Source organism: Eschrichtius robustus, chromosome 14 (genome assembly GCF_028021215.1).
Source record: "Eschrichtius robustus isolate mEscRob2 chromosome 14, mEscRob2.pri, whole genome shotgun sequence".
Classification (NCBI taxonomy): Eukaryota; Metazoa; Chordata; class Mammalia; order Artiodactyla; family Eschrichtiidae; genus Eschrichtius; species Eschrichtius robustus.
In genome coordinates this window covers 994,839-1,013,957 of record NC_090837.1, presented here as the reverse complement: position 1 = coordinate 1,013,957, position 19,119 = coordinate 994,839, and the positions used below count along the sequence as shown (strand labels likewise).

The window sequence follows — 19,119 nt, the reverse complement described above, 5'->3', positions numbered from 1 at the left end:
TGGGCAGATCCTCAAAGACTTGAGATGGTGGGGTTATCAGGCGTAGATTAGAAAACAATGATACTTTCTATTTTAGAGAAATAAAAGAAGCTTGCGAATGTCTGTAAAAACCAGGAAACTGTACTTAAAAGAACACAGAGAACTTTAAGAAATGAAAAGTATGGTTACCAGTATTGAAAAATAAATATCTTATAATTGGGCTTAATATCACTTTCCACACGGCTGAAGAGAGAGTTAGTGAACTGGAAGATAAGTGAGAAGACGTTTTCTCCCGAATGCAGCACTGGGAGACGGCAGGTGGGAGTGCGGAAGAGAATTGAAAGCCACAGAAGATGGAGTGAGAGGATGTAATCAGAGTTCCAGGCAGAGAGAAAGTTGAGCAGAGACAATATGTGAAGATGTAAGAGTTTCCCAGAACTGATTGATGACACTGATCCACATACACCACAGCTCAGCTAGTCCCGGTCAGGGGCGATGGAAGGGACTCCACACGCACATGATGCCAAGGACAAGGAGGTCTGCGAAGCAGCCTGAGAAAGTCAGGTTGCCTCCAGAGGTACAGCTGCTTACTTCTCAGCGGTAGTAATGAAGCCAGGAACCAGCTCCTGGAATGGAATGACATCTTCATTGTAGTCAGAGAATATAACTGCCAGCCCTGAAAATACCTTGAAGAACAAACATTTCCAAACAAAACCTAAGAGAATTCCCTATAGATCTCGACTAAATGAACTAATTGAGGTGAAAACTGACTTTACAGACAACAGTAACTTACTGTAGGGTCAACAAAGGCAGACATAACACACGCGATACAATGACATGAGCAGGGCTCAGGATGTTGAAACATTCCAGAATCCCTTTATTGTTCAGGAAAAGTGTGAAATTATGGATTAGACTTTTGTAAGTTCTTGATACAATTTTTAGACAAGCCACCAAAAGAATAAGAATAGAGTATAGGGGGCTTCCCTGGTGGCGCAGTGGTTGAGAATCTGCCTACCAATGCAGGGGACACGGGTTCGAGCCCTGGTCTGGGAAGATCCCACATGCCGCGGAGCAGCTAGGCCCGAGAGCCACAACTACTGAGCCTGCGCGTCTGGAGCCTGTGCTCCGCAACAAGAGAGGCCGCGACAGTGAGAGGCCCGCACACCGCGATGAAGAGTGGCCCCCACTTGCCGCAACTAGAGAAAGCCCTCGCACAGAAACGAAGATCCAACACAGCCAAAAAAAAAAAGAAAAACCAAAAAAAAAGAATAGAGTATAACTTCCAAACTTTGGGAGGGGAAAGTGGGATGAGAAGAAAGTAATCTGCAGGAAGGCAAGAAAGGTGATTAAAAGAAATACGGAACGGGTGAGCTGAATAGGAAGCACAGAATAAGATGTTGGATATGGCTTCAAATATGTAGGTAATGAAATGTAAGATTAGGGACAAACTAGACAGGAAAACATAATGACCGGCTGCACCTAGGGGGCCAGCAGGGTCCAGCGTCACGTTTCAGGGTGCTTTCAGAGGCGGACTCGGTGGAGCTGGGCCCAGTCTGCGGAGGGGCTGCGGCAGCCGTGGCTCCAAGGGACGAGGACACGGCGAGGCTGCTCTGCGCTGCAGGCGAGGCCAGGTCGAGATGCCGCGCGGGTCCAGGGCTGCAGCCTGCGCACCTGGCTGGGGATGGCCGCGGGGGGTTAGGGGCCTGTACGTTTCCGGGGAATAAACACGGGCATCTAGATGGTTCCTGGGACCACAAGGTCTTTTGAGTGAGGACAGCGGGACGGGGACAGGCAGTGTTTTAGACTGGGGGTGGCAGCGTCGCGATCTTCCCTTCTGCGGGCGACCCATCCACGCTAGCCCTAGGCACAGGCTTGGAGTTGACAAGGGAAACAGTCCCTCAGCACCCTGTCAGAAGGCCAGCATCTGGAATGTGCCTCGTCTTCCAGGATTTAGAGTTCGGTGCCCTTTTCTCCGCACCCGATGACGGGAAAGAGTCTTGCGTGTCGCGCAGCAGCCTGACAGTTTTCTTCTCTTCGCCTTTTCCAGACCTCGGGAGGCTCTGCTCCTGCCCAGGTGGTCCACGCCCAGCCTCGAGCAGTTGGGTCCCCGGCCACGGCCACGTCCGACATGGTGTCCCTGGCACCGACTCAGGGCGTTCGAGCGGTCACCTCGGTGACGGCCTCGGCTGTGGTCACTACCAGCCTGACCCCGGTGCAGACCCCGACGCGGTCTTTGGTGACTCAAGTGTCCCAAGGTAAAGGCAGAGTTGGTTTCCTGTGTGACCTGCCCTGCTCTTCAGGCTCCTTAGGGCTCAGGCTTGCACGCGTGTGCGGGGCTGCAGTCTCACCAGGCGACCTCTTCAGCCACAGGGGTCCAGCTGCCGGGGAAAACCATCACGCCCGCGCACTTCCAGCTCCTGCGGCAGCAGCAGCAGCAGCAGCAGGCGGCCTCTCAGGTGCAGGTCCCGCAGATCCAGGGCCAGGCCCAGGCGCCGGCGCAGATCAAGGCGGTGGGCAAGTTGACACCGGTGAGCGTCCTCTAGAAAACCGAACGCACACACTGTGTGATGATGCCTTGATGTGCCATGTGATTCCGAGTGTGTTTTGCACAATCTGCCATCGTCTTTATGTGGGAAGTGTGTTTGTGTTGTCTTTAGAAATCACTTTGCACACAGGGCCGCTTCCATGATCACGCGACCAGCTTGTTCACAGCTCTCTGAGGCCTTAATCCCTGTTTCCGGACGGACCCTCCCACTCGCTTGCTTGTGCTCTGTGCTCAGGCTCCAGGGACCCTTTTCCCAACCTGAGAAAATGTCCGTGAAAAGTGTTCCTCGACAGTTTCAAGAGACGAGGTGGTGAAGACTCGGTTTCTTGAGGAATAGCTCATTTGCAGTATTGTTTCTCTCATTTGAGTGCTGATGTTCCTGAGTTTTGCCAATCTGTGTACGACCTGCACTGTTACCTAAGTAAACACATTCATTTTAAAAGGAAATACTATATTCCTGCCACAAATGGAAAAGCATTCATACTCACCATAGAAAGTAACCACAAAAACGTGTAATAAAAGCAAGATGGTACTTCAGAATTCCAGCTAGCTGTCGGGCCTGCCACAGTAAGTACCTGACCTCGGGCCTGCCCCTTGCGGGTGACAGAGGGGACGAGGGCGCTGGAGGGCGGTGAGGACGTGCGAGCACCAGCTGAGACTTCTTCGTCCCGGAGGCACCCGAACGCGCGCCAGGGAAACGAGGCGTTCCGTCCTCCATCACACCAGCCACAGCTCAAGGGCGCAAGGCCACACATGGCTGTGACTGCCACATTGGACAGCCCAGCTCCAGAACGTGTCCGTCGCCGCCGAAGCTGGCAGACAGCAGACAGCGCTGAGTCAGGGTTGCCCCGCCCGGCAGAGGCGAGCTCTCAGAGCTGGTCCCCGCCGCTCCCGCCCCACGGCCTTGCCTTCCCACCTCCCCGCTCCTCCCGCTCTAAGGCAGCGGGGCCTTCAGCTGCCCCTGCTCCCCTCTTCCAGCTGCTCAGAGCCCCACGTACCGGCTCACTTGCCTGGTTCTGTTACTCCCTTCCCTTCCCTCTCCTAAACCAGTGGCAAAGTCCTTTTCTTTTTCAGCACCTTGAACGAGATCGGACGGTCGTGAATAACTCAATATAAATTTCCTTAAAACATTTTTATTCCCTAAAATATTTCCTGAGCTATCTTTATCTTGATATTTTGACTTCTTTTAAAGACATGGGTTTATTTACCAATTAAACTTTCATTTGGAGACAGTTGGAGTACAAAATTTAGAGCTAATGCTTATCTTACAGCACATTTTAAAATTGCAAGAGGGACGACGATTTTAAGACTTAAAGAATTTTTGGTGGTGCTGCAGATTTGAATCGCCTTGCTTGTAAGCGATAAGAACCCAGAAATTTTGCTATGAATTTGCTAATCTGTGAGAATCACTGTTGCTAGTTTTCATCAGCGGTAAGGGAACATTTAAAAAATGTTGGCAAGGCCTGGAGGATGGTTTGCACACTGCACGTCAGCAACTGTTTACTTCAACATTGAACGGGTAGTAGAACAGTAACTTAAAACCAAGATATATACGAAATGGAATACGGTTGACGTTGATGAAAAGATTACTTTATCTGGGTTTTAGGAACACCTGATCAAAATGCAGAAGCAGAAACTGCAGCTGCCCCAGCAGGCGCCCCCAGCACAGGCCCCGCCGGGGCCCCCGCAGCCAACGGCACAAGTGCAGGTGCAGCCCCCGCAGCCCACGCAGCAGCAGAGCCCCCAGCTCACCACGGTCACGGCCCCGAGGCCCGGCGCCCTGCTCACGGGCACCACCGTGGCCAACCTCCAGGTGGCCCGGCTCGTAAGTTCCGGTCGATACGCTTGTTTTTCCAGAGCAGCGTCTCCTTCCGTTTTAACTGAACCGTTGTTGCTCGCTCAGGCCCTTGCAGGTATTATGGCGGAGTGACAAGTAAAGGCACGGTCGTTCCCCCAGGAACTTAAGTTCTCCTCGGAGAGGGCGAAACAGCACGTGGGAGACATTTACACAGTCACGCTTTCCAGAATGTCGGTGTCGCAGAGCTTATGGTGGCCTGAGAGGCTGGGGGGTTGGGGAGCGAGCCCGACCACGGAGAGAGAGCAGGCTTTACGTGGGGGGGGTGGCGCGACGGGAGGGCGAGATGTGGCCCCTGGAAGGTGTCCCGGTGCTGCTGGGGCAGAGGCCAGGCACGAGGCCCGTGTGGTCAGAGCAGAGGGGAGGTGGAGGGGCGAGCGAGGCCCCAGAGCCAGGCTCAGGGGTCACGGTGCTCTGCAGGCCCGGAGAGGCATCGAAGGTTTCTGAAGGAGGGGATGATGGTGTGGTGAAAGGGGTGTCTGGGAACGCCAACTACATTCGGCACGTGTCGAGGCGGTGTCCTGGAGCCCAGATGCTGTCACATCAGGCAGGCCAGTACCCAGCGCGGGCGGCTCCCTTTCTGGCACTGGCGACAGCTAGCATTAGGGATCCTGCTCTGGGTCAGGTGCTGCCGTAGGCTCTCCGCCTGTCACCTGATTGGTGCTGAGGCAGGAGTGGGTGCTTTGATGCTAGCTCCATTTTGCAGGTGCAGAAACCAAGGCACACAACACACCTTCAGTAACTTACCCAGATCTTACATCTTGTCACCCACAACACAGCTGTGATCTGGAGCTCTGGGGGCCCAGGCTCCGCTTCCCGTGTGCTTCACTCCACTTTTAAGTCTGTAAGAGAGGGGCTAGAAGTGGATAAAAACTGTGAAAGCAAGCTTGGTGTTACCTGTGCTCACAAGAAAATGCCAATTCAAATGAGCAGAGTAGTAATCACGCACGATGGCCCGCCTTGGGCGGGGCTTGCCAGCGGGAACCCGCTCCCTCTGGAGAGGCTTATAGTCAGTTGAGCTAAGAAATGTGCCCATTATTTTACCCAATGATTCTATTTCTGCTATATCCTAAAGAAATAATAGAACAAGTACAAAGTAATAAACGTACAAACTTGTATCAGGGGAGACTTGAATGTCCATTACTGAGGAGTTGACTAAATAGACTGTACAGCATGCACACAGTGGAATAGTACACAGCTTTGGAAAAGGATTGTTGCAAAAGGAGGAGAGTCAGGTTACAAAATGTCTAGAATTCATCCCATTTTACACACTTTCCTGGCAAGCCGCACAGATAAGGACAAGGTCTGGTGGGCTGGGTATCATTTCCACGTTCACATGTGGGCACCTTAGGGTTATGGCTGATTTTTACTTCCTCGTATTTTCTTAGGTAGTCTGAGTTTTTGTATGTATAAAAACGGATCTACTTCCATTTTCCTTTTAAAAAATATAACTTAAGGAAAAAAGTGCTTGGTAGCCGAGTGATAAGTCACAGGAGGTGGAGACCGAGGGTGGCCCTTGGTGGGAGGCCGAGGCCATAATTTCGGGCTGATCTTCTGTGGCCGCTGAGGGATAGGAGACGAGCGTAGGAAGTGTGGCGGGAGCAGGGTGCTGTCAGGCTCTGAGATGCAGGAGGCAGAGACGCTCGCTGTGGGACAGGAGCGCATCTGAGCAGCAGTGCGCCCGGGCGTCCGGGGGCTGCCGAGCCCTGCTCCCTGTGTCCGCTGGTGACGGTCAGGGCACGTAGGCGACCCACAGTGAGCTGTTTTCCATTAGCTGACCGCCACGCGGCACCTTTGTGAATGTGTCAGTTTCTCACCACCTGACCGCTGGTGGGGAAATGTCTGCAGATGTGTGGAATGCTGAATGTCTCTGGACTCTCCCATTGTTTTCACTGTCTAGACCCGGGTCCCCACTTCACAGCTGCAGGCTCAAGGGCAGATGCAGGCCCCGGCGCCCCAGCCAGCCCAGGTGGCACTGGCGAAGCCCCCGGTGGTGTCGGTGCCCGCAGCCGTGGTCTCCTCGCCGGGCGTCACGACGCTGCCCATGAACGTTGCTGGGATCAGTGTGGCCATCGGGCAGCCGCAGAAAGCCGCAGGTGCCTGTCTCATGCCACCCCTCGCCCCCTGCCCCTCTGCATACAGCCTTGAGTGGGGCTGACAAGCCTTTTCTAGTTAGTAGCTGTGGCCCGCAGCCATCTCGGGTGTGTCACGGTTTATTTTAGCAGGAGTGTCCCTCGATTTAACCGTTCACTTTCTTGACTTCCCCAACCTTTGTCCAAATGTCGTTGTGAACCTGGAAACATTTTAAGTAGATGTAAGGGAGGCTTTATTTAGCTCAGCGTCATTTCAGCGTGTAGTTTTCTGCACAGAAATCACCGAAGCTGAACTCACCGTGAGCCCTGAGACCTTGTCCCTCCTTGGCGCTTGTGATTAAATGACCTGATCGGTGTTCTCAGGGCAGACTGTCGTGGCCCAGCCTGTGCACGTCCAGCAGCTGCTGAAGCTCAAGCAGCAAGCCGTCCAGCAGCAGAAGGCCATCCAGCCGCAAGCCGCCCCAGGCCCGGCCGCCGTCCAGCAGAAGGTACTGGGTTCCCGGTTGTCCCCTCTTTACGTGAGTCGGGCCCCGCTGCCAAGCGTGGGGTGCACGGAGGTGGAGAGGGTCCTGAACCGGCCCTGCTTGGCTGCCTGGCCTCCATGCACCAGAGACCCCGTGGTTGTGGCCTTGGGCTGCACAGAGGACGGCCTTGGGGCTGGCCCTGGAGGGAGGGCACAGTTCATGAGAGGGGGAGCCCCCATGCACTGCAGGCTCATGGGGCCAACTGTGAAGGATGCAGGGTGTTGAACTTCATGACTGGGAGGGGCCGGAAGGACTCGGGGAAGCAGGTGTAGCTCCTGGTGTGTGACCCATCTGGGTGCACAGGAGCCAGCTGAGGACCATCTCCGTGTGTGTGTGTGTGTACGTGTGTGTGTGTGTGTGTACGTGTGTACACATGCGCTCGCCATCAGAGGATGGACGGAGGGAGGGGCGAGAGGGGACAGGGTACTGTGAGAGGAGTGCTGTCAGCGACCCCCTGATTCAGAAGGCGGGGCGGCAGCTCTGAGCTGATTCAGGCCCCAGAGGCGAGTCCTCCTCGGAGGCGGGGGTTCGGGGCCGCGTTGACGAGCAGGAGCAGAGGCAAGGCGCTCTGTTTCCCGGGGCTTCTGCCTTGTCTGCCCCCTGGTGGCCCGAAGCCTGGCGTACAGGTGATGACGTCTTGGCTCTTGAACGCCGTGTCGTATCTGCGCTGCTTTCTGAACCAGAGCGCGCCGGCGCACCGTCCCCGTGTGCTGAGGGCTCCACAGGCGGCTGGTGCCCATTCTCAGAGACTGACCGACGCGCAGCGACGTGAAGTGACTTCTGGGGTGGGCCGTGCCGGGCTGGGAGGCAGTGTGACAGGACGGAGACCGGGCTGGGTCATCACGGAGGCTTAGCCAGCGTCTGAAAGAGAGAAGGAGAAGGGCTGTAGCCAAAGTGCCAGTTGGTATGTTCACGTAACTTGAAAGAAGACTTCTGAGACGTTAAAACTGTCCAGAGCTGTGGCTTTGTAAACCGAATATATGGGCCGCATACACGCATGGCTTTCTGAATAGTATTTAAACGCTCCTGGCAGGGAAAACTGAAAATCAGACTAAATGTGTAAAGATTGTGCATACAGGTTTGTTTCTGTTTGTGCTAAATAGTTTTGAGTATATGCCCAGTTCTTAAAGTTAGATTTGGGAAACTGTGTGTGTTTTCTGTATCGTCAAGTTCACTCGCTTAACTTACGTGATGAGCAGACGTGGCACCAGGTGCCTCAGAAGATGGGAGATGAAGCCCAGCCTGGCTGTGAGGGGACCTCCCAGCAGGGGAGGAGGTGACCCAGGACCAGGCACCCCGCGGGGGCAGCAGCAAGAACAGGGCAGCGGGCAGGCAGGGCCAGGAGCCGGGGTGGTCACGCTGCGGGCGTCTGGGGGCAGTCGGGGCCCACGGAGGAGGCCCGGTGGCTCTGAGAAGGGGACACAGAGCCTTGCCTGCTCTAACCCTGGGCGGCCTCTCTTTCCTCAGATCACGGCACAGCAGATTGCTGCTCAGGGCCAACCACAGAAGGTCACCTATGCCACCCAGCCAGCCCTTAAAACCCAGTTTCTCACCACGCCCATCTCCCAGGCCCAGAAACTGGCTGGGACCCAGCAGGTGCAGACCCAGATCCAGGTGAGCAGCGGGGAGCCCGAGGGCTGGGAGCAGACACGGCGGGCACTTGGAGGTAGAGCGGGAGACGCCGCCAACCAGCGCCCCATGGAGAGCGTCGTGGGGCCCTGCAGCATGGCCGGGGGGCCACGCTCAGGTCCTGCTGCGGTGGCAGGCTCTGCTGTGAGGCTCCTCCAGGGCTCGTGGTCGTCCCTCCGCTGCCGCCAGCTGCCCAGCATCGCCCGTCTCCTGGGTCCCGCCACACGCGTGACGCCCGGGACGGGGTGCGGGGCTGTGGGCACGCCCACCCGCCGAGCTCCTGTGGTCCCTCAGCCGCGGCCCGTGCCGGCCTGCCGTCTGCCCTCCTCTGGCAGCGGTGCGAATCTGCTGACCGTCGGGGCCCCCGCCTTGGGACGAGCCTGTTGGGGGGCTTCCCGGTGGGGCTGCACGTCCCGGGCGTCTGCCTTTGGGTCTGTGTGTCACACTTCTCCCGGCTTGTGCCTTATCTGCTCACTCACTTTACGAACAGAGCTTCTGAATTTGAGTGTATTGGAATTTATCAATCTCTTTGTGTCTGAATAGTGCCTTTTGTGCTTTGCTTAAGAAATCCTTCCCAGAGGTCATGGTGCTGTTTCCTGGATCATCTTCTAAAAACTTGATAATTTTTTTGTTCACATTTATGTCTTTAACCTTCCTGGAATTGGTTTTTGGAGATGATCCAAAAATAGGGGTTCAGTTTAATTTTTCCACGTGAACGCAATGCCCTGTTACTTTCACACTACTCATTCAGGAGTCCCTTCTCTCCCCCGACCCACCGTGTGACCAGGCACACGTGGCGTACGGTTCCTCGGGGGCTCCTCTTCAGCACCGTGGTCTCGGTCCCTGTGAGCCCACACTGCCCTCTCTTCGTCACTCTGCTGCATGATGATTCTCGGCATCCACCTCCTGCTGTCGGGAACGTCCTGCTTTCCCGGTTCTTTGCACTTCCGTATCGATTTTGAGTCAGCTTATTTAGTATACACACCGTGGTCAAAACTGATGGGGTTTTTGTTAGAACTGCGTTGACTCTGTAGATCAGTTTGGGGGAGAGTGGACATCTCTACAGCCTTGACTTCAGGTTCACCAACATGATACATCATTTGCTGTTTAAATCTTCTTTAATGCCCTTTAAGTAAGTTTTCTGAGTTTTTTTTCCGTAACGATCTTATTGCGTGTATTAGATTTATTCCTAAGTAATGGGCATTTTCTGATACTCTGCTCTAAGTTCCCTCTTTTTGTCTGTGTCTCTAGGACACTGTATGTTGACTTTTGAATCCCGCAGCCTCAATCTGTTCTAGTTGGTTTGCATTTCCTTTGTGTCGATCACATCACCTGTGAGTCCTGGCGGCCGGCATCTTCCCCTTCGTCCTTCTCTTTCTTATTCCCGCCTCATCGTGCCGGGGACGCCCGCCAGGCAGTGTGACAGGTGCAGACAGGAAGCTCGGCCACATCGCTCTCCTGATGGTCATTCTGCGGGGTTGGGTTTTTAAAATCACCCTTCAGCACAGTAAGAAAATTCTCTTCTTTATCTAGATTGCTACAACTTTTTGTTCCTTTGGTTGTGGTGTTTTGTCTTTTTAAAAACCCTCTGTCTGCACCCCTCCCCTCGTGGTCCCTCCAGTCTCGAGGCTTTGAGCCCACCTCTGTGCCCATGAGCCCAGATTCGCATCTGCAGCCAGCTCTCATCCCGCCCAGGGTTTTAACCCTGGCTGCCTTTGGACGGCCCCCTGGAGGTGTGTGCCTCTGGTACCTGAGCCCTTCCTCCTCCAGCTCTGGGACAGCAGTTCTGTCTTCCCTGACCTTCAGCCTTGCCTGGGCCAAACCCTCCGCTGTTCTTCACGCTCCAGACCCGGCCCAGCACGGATCCCGCGGTGAAGTGCGCTGAGACGTGCTTTGTGGCGGCGTGGGGTCCCTTTGTCACCTCCAGGTCGGGTTTATCCGGGGTGTTGTGCCTACTAGTTGGCTGCTTCTGTCAGTTATGAGAGGGGTGAGTTAAAATCTCCCATTCTGGGCCTCCCCTGGCGCTCCAGTGGCTGGGACTCCGCGCTTCCGCTGCCGGGGCGCGGCTTCCATCCCTGGTCGGGGAACTGAGGATCCCACATGCCGCCTGGCACAGCCAAAAAATGGAGGAAAAAAAACTCTCCCATTCTGGTTATGGGTTTATCCGTTTTTCCTTATATTCCTTTCTATTTTTGCTTTTTATATTAGGTGCTTTATTATTAGCTGCACATAAATTGAAATTTTAAATTTTATTATTTTGAAGTACTGTTTTGGTCTGGCAGCCTGTTGTGCCTCCTACCGAGAACTCCACCCGTATGTCACGGGAACAGTCGGCTGGACGCCACCTCACTCTCCCCATGCCGCGTCTCGGTTCTGGTCCTTTACCTGTGACGCGTCCACTCCCTTTATGGTGAGGCCTGGGAGGGGCGGCCTTCAGCTTCCATGTTGTTTGGGTTTTCAACTTGTTCTATTTTCTCTTTCCAGCCTTACTTGCCTTCTCTTATTCCATTTATGTTTTTATTTTTTGTCATTCTGGGTTTTTTTCCTCCTCTGACTTGTTTGAAAATTACATGTTTTCTTTCTGTTCTCTAAGTGGTCATCCTAAAATCTCCATGTGCAGATTTACCTTTTCAAAGTATAGCACAGGGCTTCCCTGGTGGCGCAGAGGTTGAGAATCTGCCTGCCAGTGCAGGGGACACGGGTTCGAGCCTTGGTCTGGGAAGATCCCACATGCCGCGGAGCAACTGGGCCCGTGCGCCACAACTACTGAGCCTGCACGTCTGGAGCCTGTGCTCTGCAACAAGAGAGGCCGTGATAGTGAGAGGCCCACGCACCGCAGTGAAGAGTGGCCCCCACTTGCCGCAACTGGAGAAAGCCCTCGCACAGAAACGAAGACCCAACACAGCCAAAAAAAAAAAAAAAAAAAAAAAAAAAGTATAGCACAAACCACCGTCTCTGCTCTGCTCTCGAGCACTGGTCTGTCAACACCGTTGCTCCCTGGCCCTCCCAACTCACATGCCGCTGCAATCACGCAGTTTCCTTCTATCCTGTTTCATTTTCACTTTTCATGTAAAATTACTTTTCTTTTGCTTGAAGTACACCCTTTGGAGTTTCCCATAGTGTTTGAAAATGCCTGTATTTCACTCTTGTTCCTGAAGGATGCTTCTGCTTGGTATGGAATTCTAGATGGACATTTATTTTCTCAGCACATTAACAGTACTCCCTGGCTCCTGGTCTTTTGTTGTTGATGAGAAGTCAGATGTCTGTCCAGCGGGTCGCTGCTTCGATGGTAACCTGTCTTTTTTCCCTCTGTTTCCTTTTGAGATCTTTTCTTTGTCTTTGGCGTTTTATAAATGCTGTGACGCTCTAGCTTAGAATTTGTTGATCGTCTGGAATCTGGGCATTGATCTCTCTTGTCAGTTTAGGAAATGACCAGCCGCTGTTTCTTTAGATGCCACCTCTGCCCCATTTCCTGCCCTCCGTGTCTCTTCAGTCTCTGTGCTTTTCCTTTCATTGTCTCTCTGTGCTGCATTCTGAGTAATGTCCTCTAACCTGTCTCCCATTTCACTGAGTTTTCCTTTCATTAGGTCTAATCTGCTGTTAAGCTTGTCCATTGAATTTTAATTTTGGTGATTATAAGTGTTTTATTCTTCGAAGTTCTGTTTGTTTTTGACTCAAACCTGCTTGGTCTTTGTAGTCTCTTGTTCCCATACGTGCTTTCAGGCTGCACAGGACAGCACACTGTTTTGTGCGTGCCTGATAATTCCTCTATTTGAAGTCCGTGTGCATCTCATTTTACTTGTTTCTGCTGTTCTTGCTTCCAGAACTGTGGGGTTTTTGTCATTATAGGAGTTGTCTTCTTGTGAGCCAGTTTCCCTTGAAGCTCTGTTTGTGGGAAGGCTTTGAGGTCTGGGTTGAAGGTGGGTTCTTCCTTGTACTGGGCTCCCATGGGTGCCGTCAGGACCACCTCAGCTGTGGCTTGAGGGTTTGGTCTGCCAGCCTGTGTCTCCCCCTTCCCTGCCTAGCACCGAGGCCTAAGGCAGGCGGCTTCCTCACAGACCCTTTGAGTGCCAGGATCGCAGCTGCAGGGGGCATCGGGCGGCCCTCTCGTTAGCTCCTCCTTTGAGTGGGTTTGGACTTGGTCTCTTTGCTGCACCTGGGAGGCCATGAAAACCCAGTGCAAGGCTTCCCCTGCAGCATGTGGTCTCGGGCACGAGCTGCCATAGCACCTTCTCACGGCTCGGGGGTCCCCCATTTGCTTAAGTTTTGGCACTGGGAGCTCTGGACTTTCTGCAAGTTTATCGATGCATTTTAAGACGTCACCTTGGTGTTATGCGTGGCGTCTCAGCATTTTCGTGGCTGCCGATCTGAGCTGTGGCCCGTGCGCTGCGGTAGCTGACCGAACGTCTCTCCCGTCAGGAAATTTCGCACAGGCTCACTCAGGGGTTCCTTTGATGTCAGTGAATGCGGTTCACAGTTTTTGATTCAAGTTACAGTAAACTAGTAAATGCCTGCTGATTCATTTTAATTTCCATGAGAACTCATATTTACTTGGGAGCTTGTCATTTGCAAGTACATCATATAATTTCACACTTCCTCCAGGACTATCTTGGGCAAGACTTATTTTCATCCATGTTCCGCAGTTAGAGACCTGAGGGGGCTTTCCACGGCCCCCAGCAGCTACCCACGCGGGAGCCCCTTCTGCTTCTGTGAGCTGGTGTCCCCGAAGCCCTGAGTAGACACGAGTGGCCGGAACCATCTTATTACAGCAGGACAGCAAGATAGGCAGGTTTACAAAAAGTGACCATTGGGTGGAAGGCTTTGTTTTATAAACAGGAAGATCTCAATCGTGATGAAGAAGAATGTAGAAAAATGATGAAATAACCACTTTAGAGTTTGGGCGTAGATGTCTCTGGACTAGGGCTGAACCTTGGTGTTGGTCTGGGTCCCCTGACAGTGGGGGCACACGTGGGGTGGTGCCCAGGCACTCCCATCTTCCATGTCACTCTGTCATATGACTTGTAGCGATTTTTATAAAAGAAAAATGTGACTGTCTGAAATACGAGACCGATAATAAGCTTCAAATTACATGTGATTACAGATTAGGAAGGCAGTCGTTACTCAGTGCAAAGGTGAAATAACTGGTTCTCTCGGGGTTCCAGGCGAGCACACTTTTGAGAACTGCTATTTTGTGTCGTCTGACCACCGTCGTCTTTTTTTTTTTTTTTTTTTTTTTGCATTAAGAACTGAGAAGGAGAGAGGGCGAGAAGTCTCTTTCGCGCACACGTTCATTTGGCGTCTCCCTTTGGCTTTTTTGTTTTGTCCAAGGTTGCGAAACTCCCTCAAGTCGTCCAGCAGCAGACACCCGTGGCCAGCATCCAGCAGGTTGCCTCTGCTTCCCAACAGGTAGGACCTGGAGACCCGCAGCTGTCGGGGGTTCCCACGAAGAGAGTTCTTGCTTTTCATCCGAGGAAATAGAATTTTAATTCCTAGAGAACAGCTTGTGATTTTTATAATACAGAAAAGAAAATTAACTTTGGGGAAAACACCTGATATCTTGAGATTAGCAGGAAAAAAACCTGAACAAATGTGTTTGGACTCAGTGTCACACGTGCTGAGGGGCTCATTTCTGGGCTCCTTCCTTCAGCCAGTAAACCTTAGGTGCCTCCTGCCTGCTGAAGCCACCACACCTTCGTTTTAGGGAAACGAAGAAAGAAAACAGAGTCCGTTCATATCGACCTTGGGTCTTAGAGTAGAAATACTGCTGGGGACAGCCAGGACTTACCTTCCCAACAGAGCCTAGCTTTCGGTTCTTACCGGTTTCTTTACTGCTAAAAATGTGGCTGTATAAAAGCAGTGCTTTAAAATAATTTTAGTTTGTTCAGAATCACACTGGCATGTAGATTTCAAGAAACCAGATAGTATTAGAAGCCGAACACCAGCAGCACCATTCCCCGGTCATCATTTCCCCACAGGCATCCACTTGTAGCTAAAAGCAGCAATAATTTCGTGTTCTGTTTTTGTTTGGTTAGAAACCAGAGGTCCTATTTTGATAGGTCGGGTAGTTTTTACATTTCACGGAAGCATTCGCGCCAGTTAAGTTTCTCACGCCCACCCCCAAGGATGTCTAATTTTTCGTGTCGCCTGATCTGCGTTTTCTAGGGGTGTGTTTCTGTTTTGGTTCAGGCTTCCCCGCAGACCGTGACCCTCACCCAGGCCACAGCAGCTGGGCAGCAGGTCCAGATGATCCCCGCAGTGACAGCGACAGCACAGGTGGTCCAGCAGAAGCTCATGCAGCAGCAAGTCGTGACCACGGCGGCGGCCCAGCTGCAGACCCCCGGGGTTCCCAGCCCAGCCCAGGTGCCGGCCAGCTCCGACAGCCCAAACCAGCAGCCCAAGCTCCAGATGAGAGTCCCTGCCGTCAGGCTAAAGACGCCCACCAAGCCTCCGTGCCCCTAGTCGGGAGAGCGGGGCGGCCCCAGGCGGGCCACCCGTGCCTTCCACTGTCCCGCCAAGATGGGGTAGACTTTATCTACTGAACCCCAGGACAGTGTCATGCAGGGTGTTCAGCACCTGGAGCAGCGATCCTCAGCGAACACCCCCCTTTCATGTGTTACGTGACTGATTGAAAACGTGACAGTGGCAGTTTTTCCTAGATGTTTTACCTTTTAATTTCTCCTCCAGAGCAGTAGTGCTGGGTCTTGAAAGCCATTTAGAATTTCTCTGTGAGTGTACAGTGTTTTTTGCACATCACAAGTAGCCATTTGGAAGGTGCAGTGAGTCATAAAATAGACCTTATGAGGCTAAAATGTGGTCTGACAGCATCTGTCTCTGCCTGGTTCTTTATTCCTAACTGAAAACGCAGTATGGTCCCTCAAGAGGAGAAAGACTGTCTAATGTCAAAGGTAGGTCATCTCAGATCAGGGAAAACCAAGGTGCTTTCTTCCCTCCCTCCTAAAATGTGACTCGTTTGGACTCTTAAAGGAGAGATTTAGTACTGACACGCATTGAAGCACATTCATGACGCGTTCCCAGCTTGTGTTGAAGGGGAATGATCTGTGACTGAATTTTCATTCCAGAGAGCATCCCGTGCGGCGTCCCTCAGAGTGACCGGTTTCCATGTAAACGGAACCTTTGGGACTGCTCCCCATCCCAGCACATCCACGATATTTCCCCAGGTTTCGGATAAACTTGTAATTGGACTTAGACTACTGAAGCAGCGCCAGCAAACTTTGTGAGGCTCCTGTCTGGGAATGGTTCGGGGCCCAGAGTGCTGTGCGAGTGTTGTCACGTTGCAGATGGCACTGCTGAGTGCTCGGTGAGGCGCAACTCTTGCTAAGGGGGCGGCCTGCCATCACCCCTTTGCTTTCGTGCCCAGCCCAGGCGTGACGTGCAGAGGTGAGAAGCCTCCTTGTACAGGTGGTGTGTGTATGCACCTACAAGTATTACCCACAGAAATGGGTGTGGTAAACTCTTCATACTAGACTGTCATGTCTCGTATGTGAGTAGATCGCCCACTTGGGGTTCTGCATAAACCAGAGAGCCGTCCAGGCAACTTGGGGTGGGGGGCCCGTGGTTGAGGGGCAAAGATGAGGCCCTGTATTTGCTGTTTTTATTTTTTTACTGTGGCAACTGCAAAGGGCTTGATTGGCTGACGAGGTCTGCTTACCTGGAAGTGTCCACCCAAGCAAAAGGCGCGTGTCTAATGACACCCTCTCTGCTCTGTCTCTGTGCCTCTTTTACAGCTTTGGTCCAGGAAATCAGGTTGTGTTAGGTCTGTGTGTACTTAGGAACAGTTCCGGCATACTGAGAGATTTTTAATTTTAATCAATCTGTTTCCCCCCGCTTTATATCACTTTATATGACACAAAGGAAAGTGTCCTGTCCCGAATTTTTTTGTTTCCCATCAATATATGTGGACAATAATATGGCGATTAATACCTTAGTGAAGCCAACCGGGCAGCTCATTTTTGAGTTCTTGGTGAGAAATTTGGAAAAAAGTAAAGACCAGTTGTTCAAAGTGGACGGGATTTAACGTTCTAGTTAATTGAACATATCAAAACAGAACACTATAATTTGCCTTCTAACTTGTTCATTGTGGGTTCAGCACGTGCTGTAATGAGAGAGTACGGCATGCAGGAGGCTTTCTGGGCTTTGTATCTGGGTACTGAGGAGAGTTCCTACTTTTTTTTTTTTTAAATCCTCAAATGTGCAGAACTAAGAAGGAATTCCCCTTTTTAGCTTATTTTAACTTGTGCAGCCTGTTGGTTTTGTTCTTACCCTTCATGGGGTGTTGACGGTCTCTTTGTAGATGATGGTGAAGTGTTGAGTGTTTAGAATATCCTAGACATAGCTGCCTGAGTAGAAGTCCTCTATTAATCTAGAACACTAGAAGAGAATTTAGAAAAATCTCTCAAAAGCTTTCTAAGAACAGAACTAGGGTCTGAATATTTGCAGTGTGGGACTCCTGCCCTGTCTTACTATGTGAGTGAAAGAAGTGTGTTTTCTTCAGCGATTCCCTGTTGCAAAATATGGGACAGAAAATAGTGTTACTGGTATCAGTCGATTTAGTAACATCTAGATGTCAGCACTGACCTCATAGTCTTCTACAGTGTCATTTAGGTAAAGGGTCCAGTGTATTGTTTTCTTCGCCTTCTGTTTTAAAGGTTAAACTTTCCATATTGAAGAATAAGTGTGAGTTTAGGACGATGTTTTCCAGGCTTCCTCAGATTGTTGCTGTTGTCAGAATCCCGCATTGCCTTGTAGAACAGGGTTCGCACCCAGTGCATGGTAAGGATGGAGAGAAATCTTCAGAACATAAGATATAAAGACAGCAGGCAAAAACACCGTCGAACTGGAACTGGCCACCATGGAAAGCAGTCAGCCAGTTTTTCTTTAATTCAGAGACATTTGTTCCAGGGAGGCCGGGTGGTGTTTGGAGGATCGGGGGGCGGGGGAAGCAGGAGGCTGGAGTCAGCCTCCTGAGGCCGAGGCTTTCCCTTTTGCCACCTTCAGGGCTTTCTGTTAACTGTTGTAACCAGATAGCTGTTGTGTTTTAAAATATAAAGGAAGAAGACCGAAATTGTAAATACTTTGTAAACAATCATTTGTACTTGAATAGTAGGGTTTTAAAGGGCACTGATACCCCACCAAACAAAAGGTATAATAAATTGACCTTTTTATATGCTTTTTTGTTTTGTCTTTCATAGAAAGCTACTGTTCAAGTTAAAATAAGATACCAGTCGTATTCATTTCATTTGTGTGAAGAGAAAACAAGACACAGGGAAACCAAGTAGTGTTGTGAACGGAGGTTTTCTTCTCACTCCTCCCCCAGACGGGTAGGCAGAACTAGAAGGGATGGAGTTTTTCAGTGAAATCACCGTTTCTCTCCGCAGAGACCGTGTCCACCTGGCCGCCGTGTTCCAAAGCCACACGAGGAGGAAGGACCCGGTGCGTTTTATTTTTCTTCGTAATGTTCTTGTTCTCCAGTACTACCTTGTACAAGACAGCAGCACTTCCTCAGCTGCACTGTGGTTCTGTCCCTGTGCAGTGAGTATTTATTGAAGCATATTACATGCCAACTTTATCACTAACGGTGGAAGTTTTTTAGAAAAAGCAACACTTGGCTCTTCAAGAAAACCAAAACTAATGAGAGATAGATGGGTAAAGTATTGGTTTATTCAGCTGATGCTTACTGAGTGCATACTGTGTGTCTAGGCCCTGGAGCTATAGCTACGAGCAAAGTAGAAAAGGTTACATTCTAGTAGTCCAGACAGACGATAAAATGATTGAGAACGGTGTCAGCACCATGAAGGAACAGGGACAAGGTCACGGCCGGCGATCTGGACTTCGTGCTAAGCAGAAGCCTGGAAGACAGCTTGACTTACAAGTTTGAAAGCTCCCCGTGTCTGCAGGGGAGGTGGTGGTTGAAGGTAGCCAGAGTGAAACCAGGGACAGACCCGCTGGACCATCTCCCTGGTCACAAGCAGGGGAAAAAGCCATCCTTGTGGGTCTTCAGATCCCAGCTCGACAGCCTAGGAGGCATTTTCTGACTGCCGCCCCCGAACCTAAAATGGGCACTCAACCTCCACCTCCTTAGCCGCTCGGCCCTACTTCCTCTAAGCGGGCATCCATTTGCCGACGTGTGCCCCCTTCTCCCTAGGCCGCAGGTCCTGCCAGGGCAAGGACAGGACGTGCTTGGTCAACGCAACAGGCAGTTAAGTGTGCGATGAGGGGGTGGGCGGGCAGGGGAGAAGCGGACGGACGGGTGGACGGAAAGTTGCAGGCGAACGGCAGGAACGAGCGGAGGCTGGCGCGCAAGTGACCGCCGGCGAAGGAAGCCGGGGGAGTGCGCAGGCGCGGGCCGGGGGCCTCGCGCGCAGGTCCCGCCTCAGCCGCCGCTGCTTCCGGTCCTCCCGCCCTCGCCCCGCCTGCCCGCGCCGATCGGCCGGCGCCGCGCCTGCGCACTGGGGCCAGGCTGGCCGCCGGCTTAGG

The 19,119-nt window shown here is 52.1% G+C and overlaps 1 protein-coding gene across 11 annotated transcripts in view; it reads left to right on the top strand.

Annotated features, from left to right (window-relative positions):
• EP400 (E1A binding protein p400) overlaps positions 1–17,811 on the top strand; it is a 120,737-nt gene extending 102,926 nt beyond the window's left edge. For all 11 annotated transcript variants that reach the window (XM_068562232.1, XM_068562231.1, XM_068562235.1 and 8 more), the window contains 8 exons: positions 2,027–2,234; positions 2,344–2,507; positions 4,131–4,349; positions 6,280–6,475; positions 6,836–6,960; positions 8,464–8,610; positions 13,954–14,031; positions 14,812–17,811. In XM_068562232.1, coding sequence (XP_068418333.1) covers positions 2,027–2,234; positions 2,344–2,507; positions 4,131–4,349; positions 6,280–6,475; positions 6,836–6,960; positions 8,464–8,610; positions 13,954–14,031; positions 14,812–15,084 — 1,410 coding nt within the window. In that variant the 3' untranslated portion in view covers positions 15,085–17,811. The remainder of the gene's footprint in view (positions 1–2,026; positions 2,235–2,343; positions 2,508–4,130; positions 4,350–6,279; positions 6,476–6,835; positions 6,961–8,463; positions 8,611–13,953; positions 14,032–14,811) is intronic.
• Positions 17,812–19,119: the final 1,308 nt, after the last annotated feature.